The following is a 26,722-nucleotide window of genomic DNA, read 5'->3' on the forward strand; positions in this document are numbered from 1 at the left end:
GGCAAGTAAAAGAAAAACTATCATCTAAATTTGTTTTTCCAATCCATGTCAAACTTAGCAAGAATGGATAGAATTCTATTTTTTGTTCTTTTTTGAATCTTTTCAGATTCAAAGTTGAATTGAAAATTATTTTGAATATAAAAGAATTGATTCAACAGCTTTGGAGAGGCAAGACCACAATTTTTAAATAAAACTCAATCCAATGATTTTTAAATGATTGTTTTTGCAGCATTAAACTAATGGAAACTGTCATTCAGAAATTAACCTTGGAGGGTGTAGCTAAACTTGGACTTGAGGGGAAAGAGATTTGTTACCACATTTGGGTTGTTTTTAACCCTTATCTTCTGTCTTAGAACCAATACTGTGCATTGGTTCCAAAGCAGAAGAGGCATAAGGGCTAGGCAATGGGAGTTAAGTCACACAGCCAAGTGTTAAAAGTCACACTTTAACCCAGGACCTACCATCTTTAGGCCTGGCTCTCAATCCACTGAGCCACCCATGTGCTGTTATCATGTATTAATAGTTTGGTAATATTAACATTCCTAAACTTGATTTTGGGCCCAAGCGCCTCAAAGAAAACCCAGTAATACTGAAGACTAGACAGGACAAAGAGTGAATCATTGATTCACAGAAATAGTAGTGAAACGCATTATCACAAAGCATTACTGTCTCAAGAAGTAATGAACAAGTGACAAAGCTGAATGCTAGAAGTACCAGGTATCATGTGCAAATCCATTCTTACCAGGCTAGCTTAGTTGTACCCCAACCCTGGCAAAAAATCAACATCCCTATGTTGTAAATCATGGTTGAAAAGTACAAATCCCATTCTTTTAGCCCATGATTCACATCCCACTCCAATGTTTTCTTTTCTGCATCCCTTGTCTTCAGTGGGCAGCAATGAGAATGCCAACCTCACTGTTAGGGTTTATAATTTCATGCCCAAGACTTCCCAATACGTTTTAAGTCCCTTTTGGCTCTATCGCTTGTGAATGACTATGTGAATGACAAAGTGTGTAGATCCATTTCCCTTAAGTCTTGGAAGTTCTGGGTTGTCGGAGATAGATATACAGATATTACAGTTATCTCTGGCCATTGGATTAGACAAAAAGCTAAGAACTCCAACTACCATTCTTTGCTGTACTAGATAGATTGCTTCCTCCCCAATAGTTTCTGTGGTTCTATTATACCTCATTTGGAGGACAAATGCCTTCCTCCACCATATCCAATATTCCTCCACCCCTTAGAAGCCTCAAACCAGTCTTCCCACTCTCACAAGGTAGCTGTCCTTTGCCTTCTCCCTTGTTAAATGTTTGACACTTTCCCATCATCTTCCATTGTCGAGCCTCCTGACAAAGGTCAAATCCTTCCTGGACCACTTCCATTCCCCCTTTTTACCAGTTGAAAGCCTTTTTTTTCCTTTGGGAACAATTCAATGTCCTTAAGAACTTAGAATGTGGAGCCCTTACCTCCTCATCACTACTAAGGTGGTATCCCAGAATACCTGGGTTGAGTCACCAAATGCAAGAGCCCAGATAAATCCCCCACTATAGCATTCTCACCCAAAGCATATTTAAAATCTTTACAACCAATGATCTCAACTGATCCTCTTCCTGCACATTCCCCACCAATGGATTCACCTACTAGCCCCGCCCACTGATCCACTTTACTTACCTAGCCAACTGCTTTCTCCTGCTTTTCTTCATATCCTCAGGCGGCTCCCTTTACTGTCAACCTTGTCTCATTGAAGGCAGAAGAGGAATCTGAAGCTGGGACTTGTTCTTCACATTCTCTTCAATTTCTCGTCTCCAAATTGGATCTCTGGCCTTTAGTAACCCTAACTTCTCCAAAGCAACTACACAATTTCCTTCCCCCTCAACCTCGGTCTTTTTCCTACAGAAGCTACCAGGAGAAATGTTTCTTCTGAAAAATGAGGTTGAAGATCTCGTCCTTTCCAATTCTAAAATTCAATGATTTCTTCATAACTACATAAGGCAGGAAGGGACTCTCTTCTTCCTCCCTCTCCCCCTTTCTCAACTCTCTACAACCCACAATTTAGTATGTATTTTAATATAAGTAGCTAGAGAACTATCCTAAGTGTCAGGAAGTCCAAGGTTCAAAGTCTGCCTCAGACCTGTACTAGTTTTATCATCTTTAGCAATTCACTTACTTCTCAGAACTTGGCAACTCTTTCTACAAAGGTGATCATCTACACTAATGGGAGTTTCTGCCCCAAGGAGTACCCTAGACCATAGATAGATCTAGTGCCCGGTCCCCCACCGCCTACAAAATAGCCATGTCTTATCAACTGATCTCTAAGCACATGCACACCCCCCCATGGTCTATATTTTCATACCTAAGTCTTCACTGTCTATCTACATCTACAAATCTGTCTTTAAAGAGATCATTGCCCACAGTGGTGAGCCTAAGAGGTACTCAATAAGACTCCCCATGACTCTTCTTTTTCAATTGAGCAGTTGCATGTCTCGAGCTTCTTCCACTCTGCCATCCAGACTGTTCCCAGCTCTGCTGGTTGGAGGCAAAGGCAGCATGGAAAGAACACTGGATTAGTTATTATATCGATATTAGTAAATTATATCCAATGAGATCCTCTTAGCACACAGTATGTTTTATCTGTGCTCTCCCCTTCTTTCTCCATGTGACTTTGGCAGGTTACAGAACCTCTCTGAGCCTATTTCTCATCTGTGGAAGAAAAAGACTCTTATTCCTTACCATGACTCCCTTTTAGTTAGATCTAAAATGTGAGCCTAACTACCTCCTCAAGCTTCCTATAGTCACAAGACACCAAAAATGCCATTTTTTCCAATTAAAAAAAATATCCTCTCCTTGCTCTCAAATAGCCAAGCAAATGAGGCTTTGGCTTAATCCCCTTATGTTCCAAGGCAGTCCTGCCCCATTAACTTGCTAGTTCAAACATTTCCTCTGCATTCAGCCAAGTTCATCCCTCTAACTTACCCAACAGCATCCATCCCTTGGACGGCCCAGGCCTCAGGCTGAGAAAATAAATGTGGAACCACTGGAAGCTCTTTGAAAATATACCTGAATACAGGGAACTGTCCTAGTAGAAAATGGCAAAGACAAATGGGCCCTTCTCCAGATACCGCCATCTTACTCTCACCAATAAGTATGACAGAAGAGAAATAAGAAAGAAAACAGTTTTAATTGAGCTGGCACTTTTATGAAATGTTTATTTAACAGGTCGACCTTCCCCCCAAACTGGAGTTTCTTCTTGTTTCCATACTGTGTGTAGGTAATGACAAAAACAGCTTCTGACAAAGCTGAATAAAACAAACTATTTCAAGAGAGTATGGCTAACAGCGGCTTTAGCCTTTTTCTTTCTAAAGGCAAAATATAAATATGTGCGTATGTTATACTCTACAGATCACAATAGTTTGGACACACTAAGGAAGTTCAAGTGAGATTTGACAACAGGCACACCCAGGAAACAAGAGGAGTTGAGTTGCTTCTGGGGCTCTCATTGCCCCATCTTCTGGCCCCTGGTTGAGTCTTGAGGGAGAAACTTGCCTAATGCCAAGGAGAGAGGTTCAGGAAGCACTGCAGGGTCAAGTTTGATGGGTTGTACACAGGAACCAGCAGACAGGAAAAGTGCTAACCTTTAGACATTGCTAAGAGCAGCCACCCCTGGAAGGATTTTGCCTGGAAGGGAGGAAATGCACATGGGACGGTTACTCTAGGCCCATAATCAGATCTGCTCTATTCAACCTTTCCTAGAACCTATGGAACACATGTACACCATGACAGTTGCCCAACTGTTTCTCCTCTAAGTTTCCCCACCTATGAAACTGGAATCCAACTTAACAGCATTTTCTACAAAGTTATTTGTTTTTCCAAATCTGGAGGAAGCAAGTTATACACATCCTATTTTTGTGTCTTGGAGAGGGGGAGAAAGGAACATTATGTATGATTATGCTAAAATGAAAAAAGCCCTCGAAATGTGAAAATGCCAGCTGGCCCAGAATTTTCTAGCTTTTTCTTTGGACAGTGGAGCCAGACTAATCACCTCTCCACCATCCTGACACATTACACACTGGTGTGAACAAAATTTCTATTAAATTAGCTGAAAGGAACATCCAAGTCATTATCCAAGTCATGCTAAGTCCCTGCTAGAGCGCTGCCAACAGCTGAGGAAACCCAAACGAGGCCTCAGGTCAATGTAAAATGATCTCACTTCTTTTCATTTCTCCAACCAAGGATTAGAAAAGGTCATCTTACATAGCCCTCCTCTTTCAGGCAGATCTGCACATGAATCACTACAGCAGATGTCTAGGCCAGGAGACAACATCTCACCCCCTTCTCAATAATGTTAGCTAAATTGACTATTAGCCTCATGAAAGGGGTCAGCCTAAGGAACCCTGAACAGAGTGGCTAGCAAGGGTAGAAGGAAGCCGTGGCCAGTTGAACAATGACAAATGATGGCTTTTTTGCCAGGCAAACCTATCAGCATTCTATGAGACTAGCCCCAAATGACCATATTGGGTACTCAGATATTGTTGAATTTTCAAATAAAGGCACCAGAAAGATGATCCCACACATTTAAGTACATCGTCACCTCCCAAAAGTTCCTCAAACCAGTTGACAGTAACAAATTAGAGAATACCAATCTACCTTCCTCACATCAAAACTGAATTTTCCCCACTTTTCATTCCATTCATTGTCTCCCCGACCCCCCCAAGACAGGAGAAGCAAAGGTCCCAGAAGACTCACCCTCCAGCAGCTCCAGACTGGCTCCACCCCCAGTGCTCACATGGCTGACTTTGTCCTCAGTGTTCCATTTGGCACAGCAAGTGGCAGTATCCCCACCACCTAACAAGAGATGGGCAAAAGAGAAAAGAAAGTTGAGCATTGCATGAGCGCTAAGGATGAAGCAATGTGCTCTTCACACTCAAAAGGAAACCAGTGAATCCTTCCTTGCCTCCACACAAGGGTACCTCAGTTCCAGCCCTCAATGATTTCCCCAGATCTAGCCAAGTACCCAGAGAAGGTTCATCCCAGCTCTCCTAGGTGGCAGCCATGCATGCCATTTGGCCTAAGAAGCTGGTCTGTCAGCTTGTATGGCTAGGCTTTGGGTAGGTTCCCTTTACCTATGATGGTGATGCAGCCCCTGCTGGTGGCCTCCACCACATTGTTCATTAGCTCTTTGGTTCCCCGTGCAAAGGGTTCCCACTCAAATACTCCAACAGGTCCATTCCACACAATCTGTTTGGCCCGGGCCACAGCTTCTGCGTACTTCTTGCTGCTCTCAGGGCCACAGTCCAAACCCTAAGAAAGATAAATGAAAGCTGAGCCATGAAGGAAATGTACTTGGCCACCTAGAAGCAAAAAAAAACATTTTTCTTCACCCTAAGGAACCAAAGGGCAGTCCCCAAAGTAGCTACTTGCTTATCTTGTAGAGAAACTGATCCCAAGGAACAGAAAAGAATATTAATTTCATTCATTTTATTTGCAGCTTACCTCCCTAGGAAAGGCCAGGTAGGTTAATCTTATATGTAACTTAAGTGTCTGCAAATGTGAACTTGTAGCAATACTGAAACTAAAATCAGGAGTTGGTGGTCCCAGTTCTTTAACAGGTTCAATGTCACCATTTTCCAGAGCCTTCTTTCAAGGGAATAATACTATTTCAGTATTGGCACCTTCTCTCAAAGTGATCCCTTCCACACAACAGACACTCAGTAAGTGAAGGCTAAATGAACAAATTCCTCTCTTGCCTCACAAGGCCTAGAACAAAGGGCCTCACCATCCATCCAGCAGGAATGCCAGAGGCCACGGTGGCTTGGCCAGTCTTGGCATTCTCATCAAACTTTTCTGCTGTGACAAAGTCAACAGGCAAGGTGATCTTGACACCATTCTTCTCCGCCTTGGCCATCAGGTCTTTGACAATCTTGGCCCCCTCTTCATCAAAAAGAGAAGTTCCAATCTGGAGAGGACAGACAGAAAGAATGAGGCTATGGGCTAAGGACATCTACACAGGGACACACACCCCCAAAACGATTGCTTCACAGAACAGATGGGAGCTAACAAATGATTCATCAATATCCAAGAGCAATGCAGAGAAAGGAGAAGAGCAAGTAGAGGGGGCTGTTCATCAGGAAAAACCAGAATTTGAGGGCTGTGAAGAGTTGTTTTAGCTTAAGATTGTTAGTATGGAGTTTCTTTTTCCTTTTAAACATGCATAGGCAGCCTTAGTTTCATACCTCCATGTTGTTGAGCACCTTGAGGAAGGTGAAAGCCATCCCACCACCAATGATCATCTCATTGACTTTGTCTAGCATATTGTTGATCAGCTGGATCTTGTCCGCCACTTTAGCTCTAAAGAAAACAAAGAAGTACCATCCAAATGAAGCCAGTCCTTGCCAACTCAGTGAAGTCCAGAGTTAGTAGCGGAGTGGGGGCAGCTGGGTGGCTCAGTGGATTGAGAGTCAGGCCTAGAGACAGGAAGTTCTGGGTTCACTTCCTCAGACACTTCCCAGCTGTGTGACCCTGGGCAAGTCACTTGACGCCCATTGCCTTGCCCTGACCACTTTTCTGCCTTGGAGCCAATACACAGTATTGACTCCAAGACGGAAGGTGAGGGTTTAATATTTTTTTTAAAAAGTAGCGGGGGGGGGAAGCATCTGTATTTTTTGGCTCCAGGGAAAGAAATGGACATGAATATCCCACAAAGGGGCATTGACTGTCCAGGCATCAATATCCCAAGTCAATTTTATACCATGGCACTTCTCCCCTCAAATATTTTTGCATGTGTATATAGATCATGGAAATCTCCTCTGGGATAAAATAATCCCAGGGTTCAAATCTATCCAAAGGCTCCAGTTAGGATATTCCAGGGGTTGTGGGTCAGGAGTACCACCTGGCTGTTTCTCGGCCTCAATTTATAGCCTTGGGTATGGGTACTGTGTGCCAGTCACTTGATTCAAGAGCATTTGGTCCTCCGCTGAATGATGGAGCCAGATGTACTGTCACTCATGGGTAAGAGCAAAAAACCAGAGACTAGACACAAACTTGAGAAGTCTAGCCTTCACTCTGAAAAGAACTCCATTTCCCGATGCAAAGTTCCCCATTTAGCAAAACCCCACTCTTCGATAAGCAAATCCCTTATTTTCCTCCATCAGTACAAGGAGGGGCTGGGGAGGCCTTTTGTTTATAAAAAAGGAAAGGAGAGCAAAGGAGATGTGTGCTTTCTATCCCTTTGACACATTTTCTTTTTGGAAAGAAAGGTGGTAGAAGACCTCCTCCAAAACATCCAAACAAAGAGATTTAAGGGGTAGGGCACTTAATTTCACCAGTAAAGCCCATATGCTATTTTGCATGACAAGAAATTCACCTCAAAATAATTCACAAGAGGGACAATTTTTTAAAAAGAATGGGAAAGGCAAACACATTAGCAGGAGACAAAGCTGGACAGTGGTTTATCAGCTTTAATGGACTGTGATTTATCAGCTTTAATCAGATCGTGAGAGCCATGAGGACAGGGAATGTCTTGCCTTTCTTTTTATCCCCACTACACACAGCACATAGTAGGTGCTCAATAAATGATTACTGCCAGGCTGACTTGAAACCAAATCAAACCCCAGTTCTGATTTTGTTCTCAATTCTTTTAGTTTCCAAGCACCAATAGGTGGTCTCTATTCACAATCCCCAAATGGAAGGTAAAGACATAGTAATTTAAAAGTCAATCTCAACATGAGAAGTTTTCAGGCAGAACTCCAGAATATTCTCACTGTCTTATTTTTTGAGGGAAAAAGGAATGTGAAAACATTCCCATTCCCACTTGAAACTTTCAGGATCCTGAAACTCTGTGCTTAGGAGGCCCAGCTCCTATGGGGTGGAACTTCTGAGTTATCTGAAACACATTCTCAGGGTCAGTTTACACTGGGAAATGCTGAGTGTTTTCTGTCCCATGGACTCTTAAGTATTGCCGAGAAAGGTCATGGACTGCCAGTCAAGAGTCTCAGAGCTGGCACACAAGTGACTTTGCCAGACATGAAGCAGAACTTTGACCCAAGGAAGCCTCATCTAGGCAGTCATTTCCTATCTCTTTTAGGGTAAAGGGATAACTAAATACCAAGAAGGGAAAAGGAACCATTTGAGAAAGTCCCAGGACTTTAACCACATAAAAATACATTTTCTAGCTTTTTTCCATCAGGGACAAGAGATCTTTTCTGCCTGCCCACCTGCCTTCTTCATATAGGACTATGGCCAAGGGAAGGGCATACAGGGGCCTAAGAAATTTTAATTTATATGGAAACTTTTTTCATAAACAATCTAAAGGCTCCAGTTATCAAAAGTGAAGAAAAACAAAAGGATCACCCCTAACCATCAGTTCAACTGCAAGAACTCCTCTTACCCGCCCAAGATGGCTAAGAAGGGTCTCTCTGGGCTCTCCAGGGCCTTGGCAAAATAGGTCAGCTCCTTTTTCATGAGGAAACCACTTGCTTTCTGGGGCAGATTCACTCCCACCATGGAACTAGGAGAGAAAGACAAAGAAATGGCATTCAGGTTCTAGACAATTCCAAGGCTAGCTGTAATCCATTCTGGAATACTGTGGGATTGTGGTTTTCAACCCATAAAGTAAGAAAGAATGATGCTTGGAAACAAGCTGAGCCTCTGACTCCCAGTGATGGGCAAGAAGGACCAGCAAGAGCAAAATGACACTGATCTATCATGTTTTGGAGTGAGACTTGTGGTCCCAATAACAAACCTACATGCTATTGACCAGGGACTCCCCACTTTAGGCCTAAACCTAAAAATGTTACATTAACTTAGAAGTGAGCAAGGATGGGGCATCTGGGTAGCTCAGTGGATTGAGAGCCAGGCCTAGAGACAGGAGGTCCTAGGTTCAAATCTGACCTCAGACACTTCCCAGCTGTGTGACCCTGGGCAAGTCCCTTGATCCCCATTGCCTAGCCCTGACCACTCTTCTGCCTTGGAGCCAATACACAGTATTGACTCCAAGATGGAAGGTAAGTGTTTAAAAAAACAAAAATACAAAAAAAAGAAGCGAGCAAGGATTTGGTACAAAAGTGAGGGTGGCTTCTCATCACTGCCTGAAAAAAGTGAAACAAGTCTTTCTTGCTGGCCATCACACAGAAATCTGAACCACCCCTTCTTTTCCAGGGTTTAATTCCCTAAGTCAATCAGAGCAGAAAGGAGGATATATGTGCACCTAGAGCACCAGGAGATATCTGTAAATCACATGGGGCACTGGGCCTGGAACAAAGCAAAGCAAGCTCTTGATAAATGCTTACCCCTCCCTCCCGCCTCCTGGACACACACTACTGTGCATGTCACTATCATCTGCAGTCAAATGCCACATCCTTCAAGCATGAGCTGTGAGAGCACAAACAAGTCACTTACCTTTCTGGAAGGCAAAGATAAGTATATTAACTAAATGATATCAAGGTCTTCCTACATCTAAATCGCATGATCTAGTCCTCCTGTCATTCTTTAGGCTCAACTCTTCACTAGCTCTCAGTGGCTCATTGGATAAATGTTAGAACTCTTCAGTTGTGTATTCAGGGTCTTCTACAATCTGGTATGTATCACTTCCCTCCACGAATGTGATATTCCAGCCATCCTGGACTTTGTTTCCAAATGGGCCTTTCCTTATGATAATCTATATGCCTGCAATATCCTCCCTCCCCTTTTTTATCTATTGTCTTCTTACCCATCCTTTAAAGGCCAACTCCTCCAAGAAATACTCCCTGTTTTCCCATTGATAATTACTTTACTTTCCTCTTAGAATTCAGCACCTTGTTTTGTATCTTATTTATGTGCTTTCAACATATGATTAGACAGGAAATTGGGTTTGTATCTCCTCTCCTTGCCAGGCTGAAAGTTCCACAAGGACAGGGATTGGGGTTTTATCTTCCTTTGAACCTAGTACTGCTCAAAATTAACCCCAAATTGCTCTCCTAGATGGTAAAAGACAAATCAAAGGTCTGAGAAGGGAGGCCCAACACAAAAATCTAGCTAGGTTATCCAATTCATGATGTTCTAGAGAACACACAGTACAGAGCAAGTCAAAACTCTCCCTCCATGTGGACTTAAGCACAATAAATAATTAGCCAGCTGACGACAAGAGCTGGGGATGATTTCTCAATTTGTTTCCTACTAATGACATATAAGCTTTGGACCCCTGCCACTTCATGTAAGAGACTAGCATTCTCTGTCAGATAATGTTGAGCTTTTATTGTCCCATTTGGGTTCAGGAAGACCAAACATGAACCACTGAAGGCATGACTTTCAACTTTTTCTCCCCTCTCCCATCTTGAGGGCAGATCAGCCCGACCTTACTGGGAAACAACACTATTAGGCTCTTGGCGCAGCATTACAACGGAAGGAACTGGGTACCTGTGGGCACGGTGAGCAGTACCAAAAGCATCATTGACATAGATATCCCCCAGCTTGGAGAGGGAAGCTTGGAAGGCTTCTACTTTGGCTGGATCTGCTTTAATCTGAGAAAATAAATACAAGGAACATCAGTAACTCAGAAAGCAACTGAAAAATAAGTGTTCTCTAGAAAGAAAAAAGAGGTAATCTTATTTGACACCTCTATAGACCTAGGACAGGTAGGTATAATTTTTTTTAATTGCCAACAAGATCATATGTTGTTTCTTCTCCTCTTTCTAATGCTTTAGGTATCTATGGGATAATGGCAAGGGCACTAGGCTTGAAATTAGTTAGAAGACACTCCACTTGGTCCAGACTATCCCTATCCCAGCTCTGTCACTTGCTAGCTGGCAATTCTTGAAAAGTCACTTTATCTCTGTGGGCTTCAAGTTCCTCAACCATCAAAGGAGGCACCTGGACTTTTGTGTGCATATAGATTTCCTCCCCAAAACTGCACAAACTTGAGCCACTCTAGGGCTCAGCCTCTGATGGCCTGGACCTCAATGAGCCACTGATCCCCTTGGTTTTTCTCACTTCCAGTCTCATTTGAATACATCTGCCTTTGTACAAGAAGTGACTTTGTTCTACATTCACATCAACTGCTATGTACTAAGGAACTTCTTTCAAAGTGCAGAATCCCTCACAAAAACAAACACAGTAAGCCGAGACAAAATAGAAGGCAAATGGGACTGTGGCAATGACGATGATTTAGATTAAAGCTGGAGTTGGTTACAGTTGTACATGGCTTCCTGAGCAGCCCAGAATAAGTGGGCCAAAACAGAGAATCTCAAAGAAATAAAACCTATGACTCAAAATACCACTGAATCACTCAGGACACTCCCAAGGGATGGCATGACACTTCCTAAAAGGTCAGGGTGTGAGGTGACAGATTCAGGAGATGCAAACATACAAGAAAAAGGCAGCCATAGAACAGCAGACAGACACCAAACACTATTAGTACAGTGACATGTAATGGTCAAAAGACCAAGATGTAGAACCCAAACCTAGAGTTTTCCAAAGAAACCCAGCGGGGCTATTTCCAAAATGACCTATGTAAACCTTAAAATTTCTCAGACCCTACTTTATAAGATTGGATTAAGACCATTCCCCATTTGGGCAGTGAACTCTACTTAAAGCAGGAATGTGAGAATTCTACTTTACCTACTTGGGTCTGCCCTGGGGAAGATAAAGTTGTAAACTCTTTTCTGAACAATGAAAAGTACTTAAACCCATACTTTTCTTAAGCTAAGTACCTATAAAGGTCAAGCAACTTGTGAATTTACAAGGAACAAAGAACTGGAAAACTTACTCAGAGCTTTCCTGGTGTGAATTACTCAAAAATCCACACCTTCTAAGGTGTGGACTAAGAATGGGCGGTCCTTTAGAAACATCTACAGTGATTGGTAGATGTAAGGACTTAGGGGAGGTGACAGAGGAAATTTTGCCCTTAAAAATAAGAGCTCAGAGAAGAGCAAAAGATCTGGTTTCTGATTCTCATTCTGAAGGAGAGCTCCTTGAGGAGCTCCTCTGAGGGGCTCTGTCCCTCTGGCGTAGGAGCTCTTGAGGCTCTTGAGAGAGGCCCTTTGAAAACAATCTCTGGCTGGAAGACTCTTTGAGGAAGGACGCTGGCCTGGTGTCACTAAAATCCTTGTTTAGTCAGACCTTGTGGTAAGTGTTAAAAAACTGACTGATTTCTCTTTTTAAGACTCAGGTCTAGGCCATATTGGCTTGAGGCCCTTCATACTTATTCCTTTTTTTACTCTATCTCTCTCTTTCTTTGATTACTCATTGTATTGTTAATTAAAATCTCTATAAAACCCAATTGACTTGGGTATTTGAATAATTGGGAATATTTCCCTGGCGACCACCTTATATTTGATTTTAAACCCAAGACACTGTAGTGAAACATATTTCTGCGGTCAAACTTACTCACCCTCTCTTATATCTATCACAATTTATATATTCCACTATTTTAACCACCACAGTTTAAGACCTCAATTATTTTAAATCTCACACCTAATCACAGCCTTTCCCTGTATATGGGGAACCTCCCTTAGAGCTGGTGGAAGCAGGCTAAGATGAATTATGGGTTTTCTTCAAATCACCCAGAGAATCAAGAGAAGGGGGTAATTGAGATACTAGTTTAATGCTCAGCCTGTTGCCCAAAAATTCTTCTAAAATGTCATTTGCTATTGAGGAATAAAAGGCAAGAAGCCATGCCAGTCAGGTCAAGTTACATCAACAGGCACTCACTATTCAAGTGTTTAGTATTTTCCAGGCACAGGGTAAGTACTATGGACACAAAAACACTGGCCTTCCCCTCTGGGAGCTCACATTCTAATGGAGGAGGCGATATTCAAACAAGTAGATAGGTACAAGACAGATACAAAGTAGGTGGAACACACTGAGGGAGGGAAGGACATTAATAGCTGGGGGGGGACCTGAAGAAGGTAGAATCTGAGTTGAATCCTGAAGAAAATCAGGAAAACTAAGAGACAGAAGTGAGGAAGGAGAGCATTCCAGGAATGAGTCAGTCAAAGCAAAGGTGCAGAGATGGGAGGCTGGAGTATTCTTTTGGAGGAACTGTAAGTAGACCATGTGTTGTTAGAACGAAGAATTGGGGGAGTTTGAAATACTAAATTAAAGAGTTCATCTTTGATTCTAGAAGTAATAGGGAGCCCAGGGAGCTTGGAAAAAATCATCTTGTCAGTGGAAAGCACAAGATGATGAGGGAGAGCCCAACTTTGAGCCAGTATGTGGAGAGGAGTGCTTCTTCATAAGCATTCTCTGAGAGGCAGCTCAAAAGGTCAAGTATTATCACCACTGTTCACCTAACTACATGGAAGATCCAGTAAGTTGGGCGATTTCCACAAGGTCACATAGATACTAAGCCTTCTGCTTCTAAGTCATGCTCTTTTCTACTCCATGGGGTAAGAGAACCCCTCCCTGCCCACTTGGAACTGGTCAAAAGAATGGATGGAGAACAAAGCTTTGAGGAGCAAAGTACTCTACAGCAGTGGTGTCAAACTTAGCGATCCCTGTGTTTCATACTGCCACAAATCATCGTTATCCATGTTGTAGTATTTGTATTTCCCTTGTTAAACATTTCCCAATTACATTTTAGTCTGGCGCTAGAAGCTCCCAAGTTTTGTCAGCAGTCTGCCAGAAAAGGGACGACCACCTCAAAGCCGCCTTCTAGCTGAACTTTTATTGGCTTTGGGAATGGTACTTTAAAGCAAGTGAGAAGCCCTGGTGAGCTATGGAACTAGGCAGCCATCTTGTAGTAGACAGAACAGTATAGATCCCACCAAAAGGCACTGCTCTGAGGTCCTCCGTGCGGCTGCAACTAACTTGCTTTCTGCCATTTCCAAACTCTCAAGTCTTGGGTTTCAGTGGGAAAGGGCAGCTAAACTGTAGGTCAGCACTCTACTACTACTACTGTAATAAGAGGATGCCAAAAATAGGAGAAGGCAGGACCAGGGCTCCTGGTGCTAAGAAAAGAAACTGCTTAAAAGCAGGCACTCCCCCCGCTGACCTTAAGAAAATGTCAGATGTGCAAAATGAGGCGAGACTCTTGGCCTGAAACTTCTGCTCCTTCCAAGGCATTCAAGACCTTAAAAGCAGAAAGTGCTAAGATCACCTCTGGCTCCTCCTTCTAGCCTTCAGGCAAATAGGAAAGTAAAGCCAGCATTTGGCTTTCTGTCTGTATCATTCAAATCTCTGCAATAATCTAGTGCTCAGAGGATTGGGAGCCTCAACTATGGGTCTAGTAGCAACAAAACTGCCATCGGTCAAATTCCTCTGTCTCTCAAGACTCGGCTTCTCTTCCTGTAAATTGGAGGGAAGAGCCATTTCTGCCTGCTTCAGAGATATTGCAAAGGAAAATTAATTCACATCTGAAGATACTTTGAACACTTCTGTGTGAAAAGTCCTTCTGTGAGCCCCTGAATTACCTTACTGGAGAGAGCTTAGGTGATATGGATGAATATTTACAAAAATAGGGTTATTCACTATGGTCAGGTGGGATTTATACCAGGAATGCAAGGATGGCTCAACATTAGGAAAACCATCTACATAATTGACCACATCAACAAGCAAACCAACAAGAACCACACGATTATCTCAATAGATGCAGAAAAAGCCTTTGATAAAATACAACACTCATTCCTATTGAAAACACTAGAAAGTATAGGAATAGAAGTGCCTTTCCTAAAAATAATAAACAGCATATATCTAAAACCATCAGCAAACATCATCTCCCATGAGGATAAACTAGAAGCCTTCCCAATAAGATCAGGAGTGAAACAAGGATGCCCACTATCACCTCTATTATTTAATATTGTACTGGAGAGAGCTGAGGGAAGAAATACTTGTTTGGGGCTTCTGGACAGAGGGTGGGGCATGAAAAAAATGTCCTCTGGAACTGGGAAGAGGGTCTCCACCAATGCTGCCCTAGGGAATCTGGCCATGAGCATATCATTCACCTGCCTCCTCTGAACTCCAAGTAAGGATATAATCCCGGGCAAGATGATGTCATTGTGTAAATGTTGTTCAGCCTAGTAACTTAGCCATTCCCTTTGTACTCCCCACATCAGAAAAAACCTTAGAAACATTCAGAATCATGCCAGAAACTCCCACTACCTTTCCAGAGCGATTCTTCCATTTAAATCATATTCTAGCAAAATAGAGCCACAGCATCAAGAATCATTATACAAGTGGTTAAGCTGAGGCTATGGCCTTTCTAAAGAGAGCACCTTGCCTACTAAAATGTCTCTAGAATACACTGTGGCACAACCAAATGTAATGGACTTCTCTACTAGCAGCAATGCAATGATCCAGGACAAATCTGAGGGACTTGTGAGAAAGAACTGTGGGAGCAGAAAAACAGAAGAAAAACAACTGCTCGATCACATGGGTCAATGGGGATATGATTGGGGATGGAGACTCTAAATCACCCTAGTGCAAATATCAACAACACATGTAAAACCCAGTAGAACTGAGTGTTGGCTATGGAAGAGGGGGGTGGAAGGAGGGGAGGGAAAGAACATGAATCATGTAACCATGGAAAAAAATTTTTTTATTTTTTTTTAAAACCCTACCTTCCATCTTGGAGTCAATACTGTGTATAGGCTCCAAGGCAGAAGAGTAGTAAGGGCTAGGCAATGGGGGTCAAGTGACTTGCCCAGGGTCACACAGTTAGGAAGTGTCTGAGGCCAGATCGGAACCTAGGACCTCCAATCTCTAAGTCTGGTTCTCAATCCACTGAGCTACCCAGCTGTCCCCTGAAAATTTTTCTTAATTAAATAAAATTTTAAAAAACAAAATAAAATTTGTTTCTACCACCCTTTACATATCCATCCCCTCACTTTCCACTCATCAGATAGAGTACTCAGTGATGTCTAAACAGAATGATTTACCTTGTTCCCAGAAGCATCTTTGCCTTTCCCTTCTTCTTCTACATGGAAGCGGAGATTCTCCAGCAAAATGATGGAACCATTAGGTGGGTCAGCACAGGCTTTCTCCACTTCTGGACCCACGCAATCCTTCAGAAACAGAACATCTCTGGGAATCAAGAGAAGTGCAGAGAAGTGAGTGGACTGAACATTAGAAACCAGTAACAAACATGCCTGTCAACATAACTCATCATAGAGTCCACTCAACACCCCAAGTCCAGTACTTACTTGCCCATCAAGGATTTGAGCTCCACAGCCACTGGCTCCAAAGAGTATTTTTCAGGCATGGGGATACCATCGGGCCGACCCAAGTGGCTCATGAGAACAACAGACTTGGCTCCATTATCCAAACAGTAGTTGATGCTAGGAAGAGCAGCTTTGATTCTGTAAACCAAAAAGTGAGAGGTAATAAAGAGAAAAAAGTTCTACCAGTTAATAAGGACCTTTCCTTCATGAGATACTTCCTGGGAGTATCATGACATCTCTAAAATAAATGTCATTTATCTAGGATAATAATCTTATCCTCATCTTCTGATTAATAGTAGTCTTCTACATCATGTCAATATGGTAGATATCTGAAATGGACAAGATGGTAGGGAAGAAGAGGCAGACTTTCTTCCCTCTTAAAAGATGTTTTAATTTTAAAAATAAATACAAACTGGAAATATTAAAGAAATCAAAATAATGCAATTTTACATGCCTGTTACATTAAGTTTATTAATTATATATTCATGTATAGCTTTATTTTTTATGTTATCTCATTTAGTATATTTAAAACTTGGTTTATTCATACAATAATCATAGTGACTCACAAAATTTTTAGACATTAAATATTATTCTAGACTGAGTTAGAAGATACTAACTTGAAGAAAGTGAAAACTTTAGACAAAGAAAACTGATTTTTGGACTTTGTGTCCCCCACACTATCAAAGTGGATCCAAAAGGCAAGTACCTTCAGAAAAAGTAGCTGAGGAGGAAAAAAAGGGGGAGCAAAATTTAATGGAGTCCAAGATCAGAAGGACAAGGTATTTGAAAAGATCGAGTCCATTTCACTGTTGTCTTCAGGCAGAATTCCATGCCAGACCAAAAAAATCATAAATATTAATTAGATTTGGAGATGGAAGGAAAATTGAATGATAAAGAGATTAAGGAACTAAGGAGTCTAAGTCTAGAAAAAAGGATTGCTGTCTAGAAGGATTCAATTTGGTTCAATGTGGCCAGAGAGGAGAAATAAGAGATAGAGAAAACCACAGAGGTTGATTGGGGTTCAACAAATGGGAAAACAGTTCCAAAATAGAATGAGGTACCTCCTGCATTGGGAAAGGAATTCCCTTTTAGTGGAGTTGTTCAAGCAAAGGCTGGTTTGGATGCCTTCTTGTCAGATTCTTGCTCAGGTACAGAGGGATCCCTATGGTTCTATAAATACAACTTCTGTCATATGAAATTTGGTCTTATCGGCCTCATTTGCTAACCTAACACCAGTCTCCATTTTTTCTTATAAATTTTGATAAATTTCACTTCTGAAAACAAGAGGTTTGCCCAAACAAAGATGGGCTTTCACGCATTAGCTTAGCTCTGAATTTGGTGCCATTTCCAAAGGCAGACTTCTTTGGCATGCTCCAAAAGATGGAGTAATCCAAAAGAGGCAAAAAAAAGAATAAGAGGCAATATGAGGCAAAGACTTCATCACCATGGTGCATCCATCATCCTCAGACCAAAAGCTTCAAGACAGTAATATTCTGCAACATTGGAAAGCATCCCTCCAGCATCAAGTCATCAAATGTAGTATCATTTCTAATTGAGTCTTGGAGCCAAGAACACAAATTATTCTTGCTTAGGAACAGAATTTGGTCAATTTTTTAAAAAAATTAGACAGTCAAATTTTTCGTTTGGACACCTAGGAGGGAAAAAGCCTCATTTAAGCACACTGACTAATTCAGGTGCAGCAATTACTAAAATACATAATGTTTCTACTATGTATTTCTTAGATACCATTTTGGAACAATGAAGGCCAGGAAATAGGACATCTTAAGTATTCATCATTCGAAACATTTAAAATTTTCCCAATGAGGAGGTAAGGGAAGGAGGAAGCACCTTTAGAAAAATAATGGGGGGGGGACACTGTTCCCCAATGGAACCTGTTTTGGTTTTAAGTTTTTTTACCTCTCAGGCTATCATATCTCCAGATTATGATATATTACAAATCAAACTGTGAGCAATTAGGTAGAAAAGAGTTCGTGGTCTAAACAGGTCTTCTAAACATTATTTAATGATATTTATTGGAAATCATCTGTTTACAGAGATGTGCTAAACCCGAGTCTGTGGGCAGGCAGATGGGTTGGAGGAGACAGGGGAGGATCATGAAAACCTGGCCTGGGGAGGTGGGGGAAGAGATCCATTTTTACTAACCTCCTTTATAATCCTCTGCATTTTATTTATGTATTGAAAATCATTATAACGTTTATTATGTACAATATGCCTGGTACTGTGCTAAATACTGGAGATACAAAAAAGACAGTGCTTGCCCTCAGGGAGTTTACAATCTAATAATTCTCATTATTCTCAGGAGAGGTCCAGGCTTCACCAGACTGCCAAAGAGGTCCATGACACAGAGTGTGGCAAAGAAGCCCTGCTTTATACACTCGCCCACAACCCCAACTAGGCCCAAGGGATCTGTGTAGGGACTTCCTAAGGATCTTACCTCTGATTGTTGGTAATCTCTTTGTTCTTCATGGGAACATTAAAATCCACCCTACAAAGAAGAAAAATTGCAAGGTCAGAATGAACTAAAAGTAGTATAGATGGGACGGGACCCTTCACAGAACCACTTAAATGAACTGGAAGTACCAAAGCCATCTTAATTCATAAGACACTAGGTTTCCAGGATTAAAAAACTGGAATCATCTCTGCCTAGGCGATATACATTGAGATGCTTGGGTGGAGGCTTATTCTGAAGGCAACCAGATAAATAATCAGTTCACAGGGATCGGATCTAAGAGCAATCAAATCACTTTGCTGCTTTCTCCAAGTCCTCAGAGGCATGATCACGGAAAATGAAAGATCAAGAATTCAGCAGGGAAATCAAGTCTTACTAAAAAGACTAACACCCCCTTGTGGATTCTCACAACCACCGAGAAGCCCTGGGATTTGGAGACAAAGATAAAGCACTGAACAGTCCAGTGTTCACAAGTTATCCAAATAAAGGGACCAGGTTGGTCCTTCCAGCACAAGGAGAAGTACTGTCAGGTCTACTTTACTTAGAAGAAAGTGATTCTGTAACAATAGCCAACCCAGAAAACCCAACATTTTTCAGATGCCTGTCCTTAAAATTCCCCTACCTACTTGACCAAGGTTTGTCTGTCAATTTTTAAAATATCATGAATGATTCTTGCCAGATGGGTAAAATAAGATGACCTATATATTTTCCTGACTCCTTGGCACCTCACAGTCTATATCACAGGATCATAGATGTAGAGCTAGCCCTTGGATGCCCATGCTTTATAGATGAGGAAACTTGAGGCACAGAGAGATTAAGTGACAGAATCACACAGCCAGTATCTGATGTTGGGTTTGAATCTAGATCTTCCCAACCCCAATTGAGGATCTACACCTACTATATACCAAGAGGCTTCTCATGTTTTCATCTACCTAAAAACAGTAAAATGTGGTGTTATGATGCTTCTTGACAAGCACATACTGCAAGAATTTGATCATTCATGAGATTTCCCTCCAATGACAGACTATAACCCCTCTCAAGAATTCCCATACCAAAAATTCACCTGATCAAGACTGACCCTAGGGAGCAGCTGAGTGACTCTGTGGATCGAGTCAAGGCTAGAGATGGAAAGTCCTGGGTTCAAATCTTATCTCAGATACTTCCTAGCTGTGTGACCCTGGGCAAGTCACTTGACCCCCATTGACTAGCCCTTACCACTCTTCTGCCTTTGAACCAATACACAGTATTGATTCTAAGATGGAAGGTAAGGGTTTAAAAAAACTGACCCTAAAAGCCTTTCCCAGGCTTGCTAGGACCTACCAGAGTTTAGAGTCGGCTACTGTAAAGTGAGGGTTCATGTTTCCATAGGACTCTCAAGGTTACAAAGCCTTTCGCATGTGATGTCAGCTGATTCTCCTAATAACCCCAAGATGTGAATGTTCTTGTTATATTCATTTTACAGAAGAAACTGAGGCTGGAGGGAGTCAGTGGTAACCTAGTATCTAAGGTAGGACTCTGATTCAGGACCTTCTGACTCTCTACAACCAATAAATAACCAATTTTTTAAAAATCACAGAGTTCAGGTAGTTGAGAGAAGGTAATCAACCCTAAATGGTTGGTTTTGTTGAACTCTTTCTTTGCTTGCAGGAGGGGGAAGCTGTAGATATTAGGAAGTGACTGTATTATCATAATATCAAAAAATAACAATTTTTTATATAATCAAGAGAAGGGAATTAATGAAAGAAAGGAGGATAAAGTCTTGCCTTGAAGGCCTGAGCTCCATCCCACAAGGCTAAGAAACGCTTCTCTAGAACTACGGCAGGGGAAGGAACAATTCTGGATTCTGGTATTATATTAAAAGAGCAAATTAATTAAATAAAAACTTCCAAAACTTCAAAAAACTTAAAAGAGCAGCAGGAAATTCCAGAGCAGTTCAATGAGAAATCAAATTCAAGAAATTAGGAAGAATTTCCAGTCAGAAAGTAGAGCTCAATGCAAAACTTACAAACACAATTGAATAGGAAAAATCAAGTGGTTTGACTTAAGGAACTTTTTAAAAAGACTACTGAGGAACGAGATCTGTATGGCAGCAGGTGGCTTCAGACTATTTGATTGGATCCCAAGTATCTCCTTTTAAATATCACAAGCAGGGCACCAGGCCAGCTTCAGTCTACATTTCAAACAGGATGAAGAGGATTCTATTTTCATGGTTCAATATCCCACAAAGCCCACAGAAGGCCCAGGGTGAAGAAGCTAAGGGCAGGAGGGGCTGAAAGAGCTAAAGCTTTCTTCTCCTCCTCCAACAAAGAAGGAGAGAGAAGGGGGCAAGGGGTCACAGTCAGACAAGAGACATTCACCTGCTAAATTCACATGCTCTCTTGCCACCACTGCAATGGGCCCTCATCACTTCCTATAGTCCTACCTTTCCTGTTCACTTGAACACACCTACACAAAAGCCCCTGCTACCTCCTCATCCGTTACCGCTTCCCAATCTTCTCTCAAGCTAAGTCAAGTCTAGACCTCCTCATTCCATATCCAAACTGAAATCTCAGCCCTTACTTAGCTTCGGCCTCACGTATTTATTAGAAAGAGGGAAAGCTTCACTTCTCTTCCCCTGTAAACTGGAGTTCCTGTACGTACTGTCTACACTAGGAGAAAACTGTAAAGAAAGTGCTATATGGGGGGCAGCTGGGTAGCTCAGTGGATTGAGAACCAGGCCTAGAGATGGGAGGTCCTAGGTTCAAATCCGGCCTCAGCCACTTCCTAGCTGTGTGACCCTGGGCAAGTCACTTGACCCCCATTGCCTAGCCCTTACCACTCTTCTGCCTTGGAGCCAATACACAGTATTGACTCCAAGATGGAAGGTAAGGGTTTTAAAAAAAAAAGAAAGAAAGTGCTATATGAATACAAGGTAACCGACTGGATTAAAAAGCTAACCAGAGACTTGTTTGAGCCAGGGTTTTCAGAGTCAGGGGTTAAAGCTTTGGGAAGGGAGTAAAAGACGAGCTAGGGAAGGGGAAATGGCTGCTAGGCACTGCTCTTACTTTAGACAGGCTAGTGGAAAACATTTAGGAATCCTTTTTCTTTTGAAATCTCCCAACTGCTCATTCCCTTGACCAACCACTGGGTGTCTACTCCAGTATTCATAGAAATAGTTTTGGGTGAAACACTGGCTGCTCCCTGACTGTGGGGTGGCTAAATAGATCATAACATGAATATAATGCAAGTGTTTGTGTCCTCAAAAGTGATGACTATGAGCAATTCAGAAACATGGAAGGACTGCTCTGAATTATTCCTAAGCAGGCTCAGGAGAGTGATATGTATGACTATAATAATGCAAATAACACCAAAACAGCTTAAAATTCATTTCAATTTAACCAATCTTGGCTTCTCCTGAGAGAACACAAGGAAATGCACACACTTCCCTCCTCTCAATGGAGGTGGGGGCCTACAAGTGTTAAATGTGGCATGTGTTATCAAATTAAACTAGTGCCACTAGTTGCTTCTGCCTAAGTTTTTCTTTTCTTGTGTGGGTGGGGAGCTAGTAATGGTGGTGATAAAAAACCCCAAAGATAGAAATAGGAAGGCTCCAAACCAGAGGTTACTGATAAATGTTGGCGAGCCATGCTTTGAAGTTGAAGCTGCATTACTAACATTTTCTCCATCACTCTTTTTTGTCAGTTTGCCATTAACAAGCATGCTCTCTTGAGCAGGATTAAGCCGATCCAAATAGCTTTCTCTTACTACCAGTTAAAAATAAGCCAGTTCTGCTCTCATCCTCACTCCTGTCACGTGCAAATAGGTTCCTCAGCACTGGTGAGGACCAGAGTTCACCTGTAATATGCAAGCTCAGTGGAGCTAGGGAGTGGGTTTTGGGGATAGCCAGCTCTTTCCTTTTAGCATGCTAAGGCAGGGGTAGTACATGTATTGGAATCACGAACAGGCAAAGAAATCAGGTGACTCACACTGCCACAAGCCAGCCAGAAAGTCAAAAAGGGGAGCACACCCCAGGTCAGGTCTCCAGATGGTTAGCAACCTCAAGATTAATCACTAAAAGCTGCTTCTTGAAGACTCCTAGGGCTGTTTCTCAGAGCAAAGCAAGTTTTCCTCTTAGCTCAGGAGGGCTCTCCCTCCATCTTCCCCTGTGGACTGCCACAGGCATCTTTACCCATACTTACCCGCACTTTAACCACATCTCTCCTCCCTCACCCAAGGCAGAACTAGGGCTTGCCTTGCATAGAGAAGCCTGAGGTTCACATTGTCAGTTCTACACCACGTGCTGGTGTAGGTGAAAGCCTGGGAGGCAGGAGGCAGGTTCTATTCTTAACTACTACTCACTACTAACAAGTCACAACCTCTCTTGGATAAGTCAACCTCTTTGTTCCCACATTTATGAAATTAAATCTTATTAAATAATCTCTAAACTGCACTTCCAGTTCTAATTACCTAATTGTCTATGATTCCAATCTCTATTATCCCACCCAAGTCATATATTCTATTCTCCCTCTATCTTCAGAGAAAGATGGAAGGAGAGAGAGACAGAGAGAAAGAGAGGGAGAGGAAGGGGGGAGGGGAAAGAAAGAAAAGAACAGATTCAGAAAAGCTGCCAAATGAAAAAAGAATGAAAGTCCTTTTTTTCTCCCTTCTGTTCTCAGCCCCCACGAGCTTCCATTTTCATCCAGAACCCATCCCAGACTGTCAGATTGCAGCATTCTGGAGGGAAAAAAAAGCAAAGAAAATGAGGAAAGAGATGCTTACAAATTGGCAAAGAGTTGGGAGGGAGAAGGAAATGACAGTGCATAATCATGGCACCAGAAAGAGTTTACTCATAGGGCTGAGAAAACCACAAGGTACTAGCTGCACTTTATTAACCATATTTTCAGCACACAAGGCCATGTTATACATCCCAGATAGGGTGCCCAAAAAGTGGGCAAACCTCATAGTTCTCTCTGCTGGAGAGGAAAAGCAGGAGGTGAGGAGATCAGGGCTCTGAGCTACTGCCAACAGCTACCACAGGAGCAGAAAAGCAAAAGCGAATTGAATTGGCAGCAAGCACATGGCTGACTGGGCCTAGTGAAAAAGTGGGTCCAGTCCCATAATCCCCAGGGGGATTCAGCGTTCAAAAGACCCACACAAATGAGCAAAAAATGAAACTTCCTCAGCAGCCACACAATGTTCTTGATCACAACAAGCTTTGGCATACAGAGGGGGCAAAGTCCAGAGCTTCAGCCTGCCCAAGTTTCCAGCAGACAGGAGACCTAGGACATAGACAAGCCTCTGCCACCAGGGTGACCTTGGACAGATCATTTTCTTTTGGGGCCTGGCTAATTTGGGCTCTGAGCTAAATTAGGTAAAACTTTGAGCCTTGAAGGAAGATGCTTATCATATCAGGTCCAGAGGGAAAGATAAGCACCTACCACTTTTCTTCAAGCTCAACCTGGTTAGTACCAAAAATCAAAGTTCTATTCTATTTTGCCATATCTAGGGGCAAGGAGAAAGCCTGGGGCTGCAGATAGAGGCAAGCCACCAGCAATGTAATCTGGAGGCCCCCATCCCACCCCACCCCACCCCACCCTCCTGCAGAGGAAGAATCAAAAGCAAGTGAAGGTGACCTTGAGAACCCTGGAACCTAGAGATGGGGTGAGGGGAAGGGGGAAAGGAAAGAGAAAAGCCTAAAACATGATTGCATAACCTACCTTTCAGAGTCCCTTATCTAAAAATGTGGACACCAGAAAAGGGTTGGTGCTGCTCGATGACTGGGATGATGCATGGCAACACTAGGGTCATGTTGCCCAACTTAAGCCATAGCTAAACTAGAGATGGGGAGTTCCCATAAATGATCTCCTCTAGTCTCTGCCCAGTTAAATTCGGCCCAGAGTTTAGGCTCTATTTCTAAATAAATGTTCGGGGATGCTAAAGGAACAGCATGGTGAAGGGACTTCCCCACTGCCTGATAGATCTGTTTATAGAGGGCCAGAAGGTCTATCCAGACTGGGAGAGACCCTGGACAACCAATAAATACATCCGGACCTGTCAATCAAGCATTTCCCTCAAAAGGAAAGATGGCGGATTGCAATGGCATATACATAAATGGCCTTCAGCCTAGGGACTCTTTTTGACCAGGAGAAATAAAAAATGTTCCACAATTCAATGGCTGGCTTCCATTTGCTCTTTTGATCATAGATGGGGGGGGTGCCTTAAGTCATTCTACTTTACCCTCCCACTTAAAAGGGAGAAACTGGGGCTGAGACACGGTGACTACCAAGGTCACACAGGTAGCAGAGCCATGCTCTCTAATTCTAAACCAAACTTTCTTCTCTTTTTTTTAAATAGGCAATAGGGGTTAAGTGACTTTCCCAGGGTCACACAGCTTGGAAGTGTCTGAGGCCAGATTTGAACCTAGGACCAAGCTTTCTTTAGTCATTAATCTGGGTTGGGATTTTCCACAACTCCCAAAATACTAAATTGGGTGGGGGTTGGGTTTCAGAAGATTTGAATTCAAGTTCCCTTTCCAAGTCCCAGGGCCTGAAAGAAAAATCCCATCCTTCCGGGATGTTTCATATGCAAAGTGGGAATAATACCACAGGTACTTGCCACCGCACAAGAAAGTGTGGAGAAGCAAATTTATGTTAAGCACGTTGTAAGCAGTGGCAGGAGGGAAGGGATGCTTGGCAAGACAGTACAGGGAGCACAGGAATCTCAATTGGAAGGATAAACAAGGCTGGGAACCCGGGTCTCAGCGCCAGCTCTACTATTTTCTAGCTTCGGGTCAATGGACAAATTCCCCACCCCATCCCCCCCTTTCCTTTTTCAGAGCCTATTAGACTAGATGACCTTTAAGATCTACTCCGGCTCTAAAAGGATTATCCCAAGATCCCGCACCCACATTCAGTCGTCAGGGGCAGGGAAGAGGGGACCCAAGGGGGGGGGGTGGATGTTGTAAACGCTTATCTAAAAATTGGTCCAATGCGGTGGCCACAGGCCTGTTACACAAAGCTTCGAGGGAGAATGGCGGGCAGCACCTCGAACCCCGCACCCCGCCCCATATCTTAATTCCAAGGGCTTGGAGACACTCTTCTCATACCTATCCGATGGTGACTGAGCAGCTGGAAAAAAAAAAAAAAACAGGCCTCCCTCCAATCCTCCGGGGGCTGGGGGGGGAGGAAGCATAGCCCAAAGGAGTCCGCATTCCTTATGTAATACCTGGAGTCCACGCCGGCCCCACATGAGGGCAGGGTGAGGGGTGACCTTTGGGAGCCCTCCCAGGAGCAGGGATCCCCAAGTGCCGCAAAATGGACCAACGCCCCACCAGGCGAGGGATCCTGAGCCCCCAGAGGCGGCACGGGCCGGGGGGGACCAGAGAGGCAGGGAGGGAATTAGCCTAGCGGCCTTCAAAGACAGGAAGGAGGGATGCCCACACCCTGCCTCGCCCAAGCACATGAGGGGACCTCTGAGGGCCCAGAAGGAAGAGGAGGGGACCAAGAAGGAGGCTCCCCACAGAGGGAGCGCTGGGAATTATTACCTCATGATAACTCTTTTCCCCTTCAGGTCCACCTTGTCCAAGGTCAGTTTGTTGGAAAGGGACATGTTGGCGACGAGGACAGCACGGAGCGGTGGCTGAGAATGTGGTTGTGGAGGCGGATGCAGATGCGGATGCTGCTGCTGCGGCGGCGGCGACTGGAACTCGGACTGCCTAAACTAGAGACTTCTCTGAAGATCGAGGTCAGCGCTTTATGCCAAGAGCCCTGTGCCGTGCACCTCGAGGAGCTCCCCAAGCTCCGCCCAGCCTGCAGAGGTTCCCGAAGCCCCATTGGACAGGGCCAGGGGCCAGGGGCCCTGCCATTGGTCCAGCCCGTCCATCGTAAGGCTGGTGGGGTGAGTGGGCAGGGGTGACGCATAAAGTAAGACTGTCACGTCCCGCACGCAGCCCACTCCCAGGGAATCCGGCTGGGCGGAACAGGGCGGGGCCGAGGGAGAAAGAAAGTGAAAAACTACTTTCGGGGGTGCCAGAGCTGCCCCGCGGAAGTAGTGCTGTGGGCCCCTGGCTGCTACCGGAACTACACCCTAGGATACCTGCATGGCCGGTAGAAGATGCAGCCCGCCACAAGTCTACAGACTTTTCGTT

General features: G+C 43.3%; 1 protein-coding gene across 1 annotated transcript; it reads right to left on the bottom strand.

Annotated features, from left to right (window-relative positions):
* Window positions 1-3,159: 3,159 nt before the first annotated feature.
* Window positions 3,160-26,722, bottom strand: PGK1 (phosphoglycerate kinase 1). Its single transcript, XM_001363381.5, has 11 exons — window positions 26,120-26,722; window positions 18,583-18,633; window positions 16,110-16,265; window positions 15,846-15,990; window positions 10,390-10,493; window positions 8,384-8,503; window positions 6,231-6,345; window positions 5,774-5,953; window positions 5,121-5,298; window positions 4,744-4,842; window positions 3,160-3,675 (listed from the first exon to the last, which is right to left on the bottom strand). Exons 1-11 carry the CDS (start codon window positions 26,182-26,184, stop codon window positions 3,635-3,637), a joined length of 1,254 nt encoding a protein of 417 aa, XP_001363418.1. The 5' UTR covers window positions 26,185-26,722; the 3' UTR covers window positions 3,160-3,634.

This window comes from Monodelphis domestica, chromosome X (assembly GCF_027887165.1).
Source record: "Monodelphis domestica isolate mMonDom1 chromosome X, mMonDom1.pri, whole genome shotgun sequence".
Lineage (NCBI taxonomy): Eukaryota > Metazoa > Chordata > Mammalia > Didelphimorphia > Didelphidae > Monodelphis > Monodelphis domestica.

What these genes read in the sequence shown, in the direction of transcription:
- PGK1 (XM_001363381.5), bottom strand. Translation starts at nt 26,184, where the DNA reads ATGTCCCTTTCCAACAAACTGACCTTGGACAAGGTGGACCTGAAGGGG. An exon ending in GAGATTACCAACAATCAGAG is followed by an intron (nt 16,266 to 18,582) that starts GTAAGATCCTTA and finishes TTTGGTTTACAG; the next exon opens with AATCAAAGCTGCTCTTCCTA. An exon ending in CTCAAATCCTTGATGGGCAA is followed by an intron (nt 15,991 to 16,109) that starts GTAAGTACTGGA and finishes CTTGATTCCCAG; the next exon opens with AGATGTTCTGTTTCTGAAGG.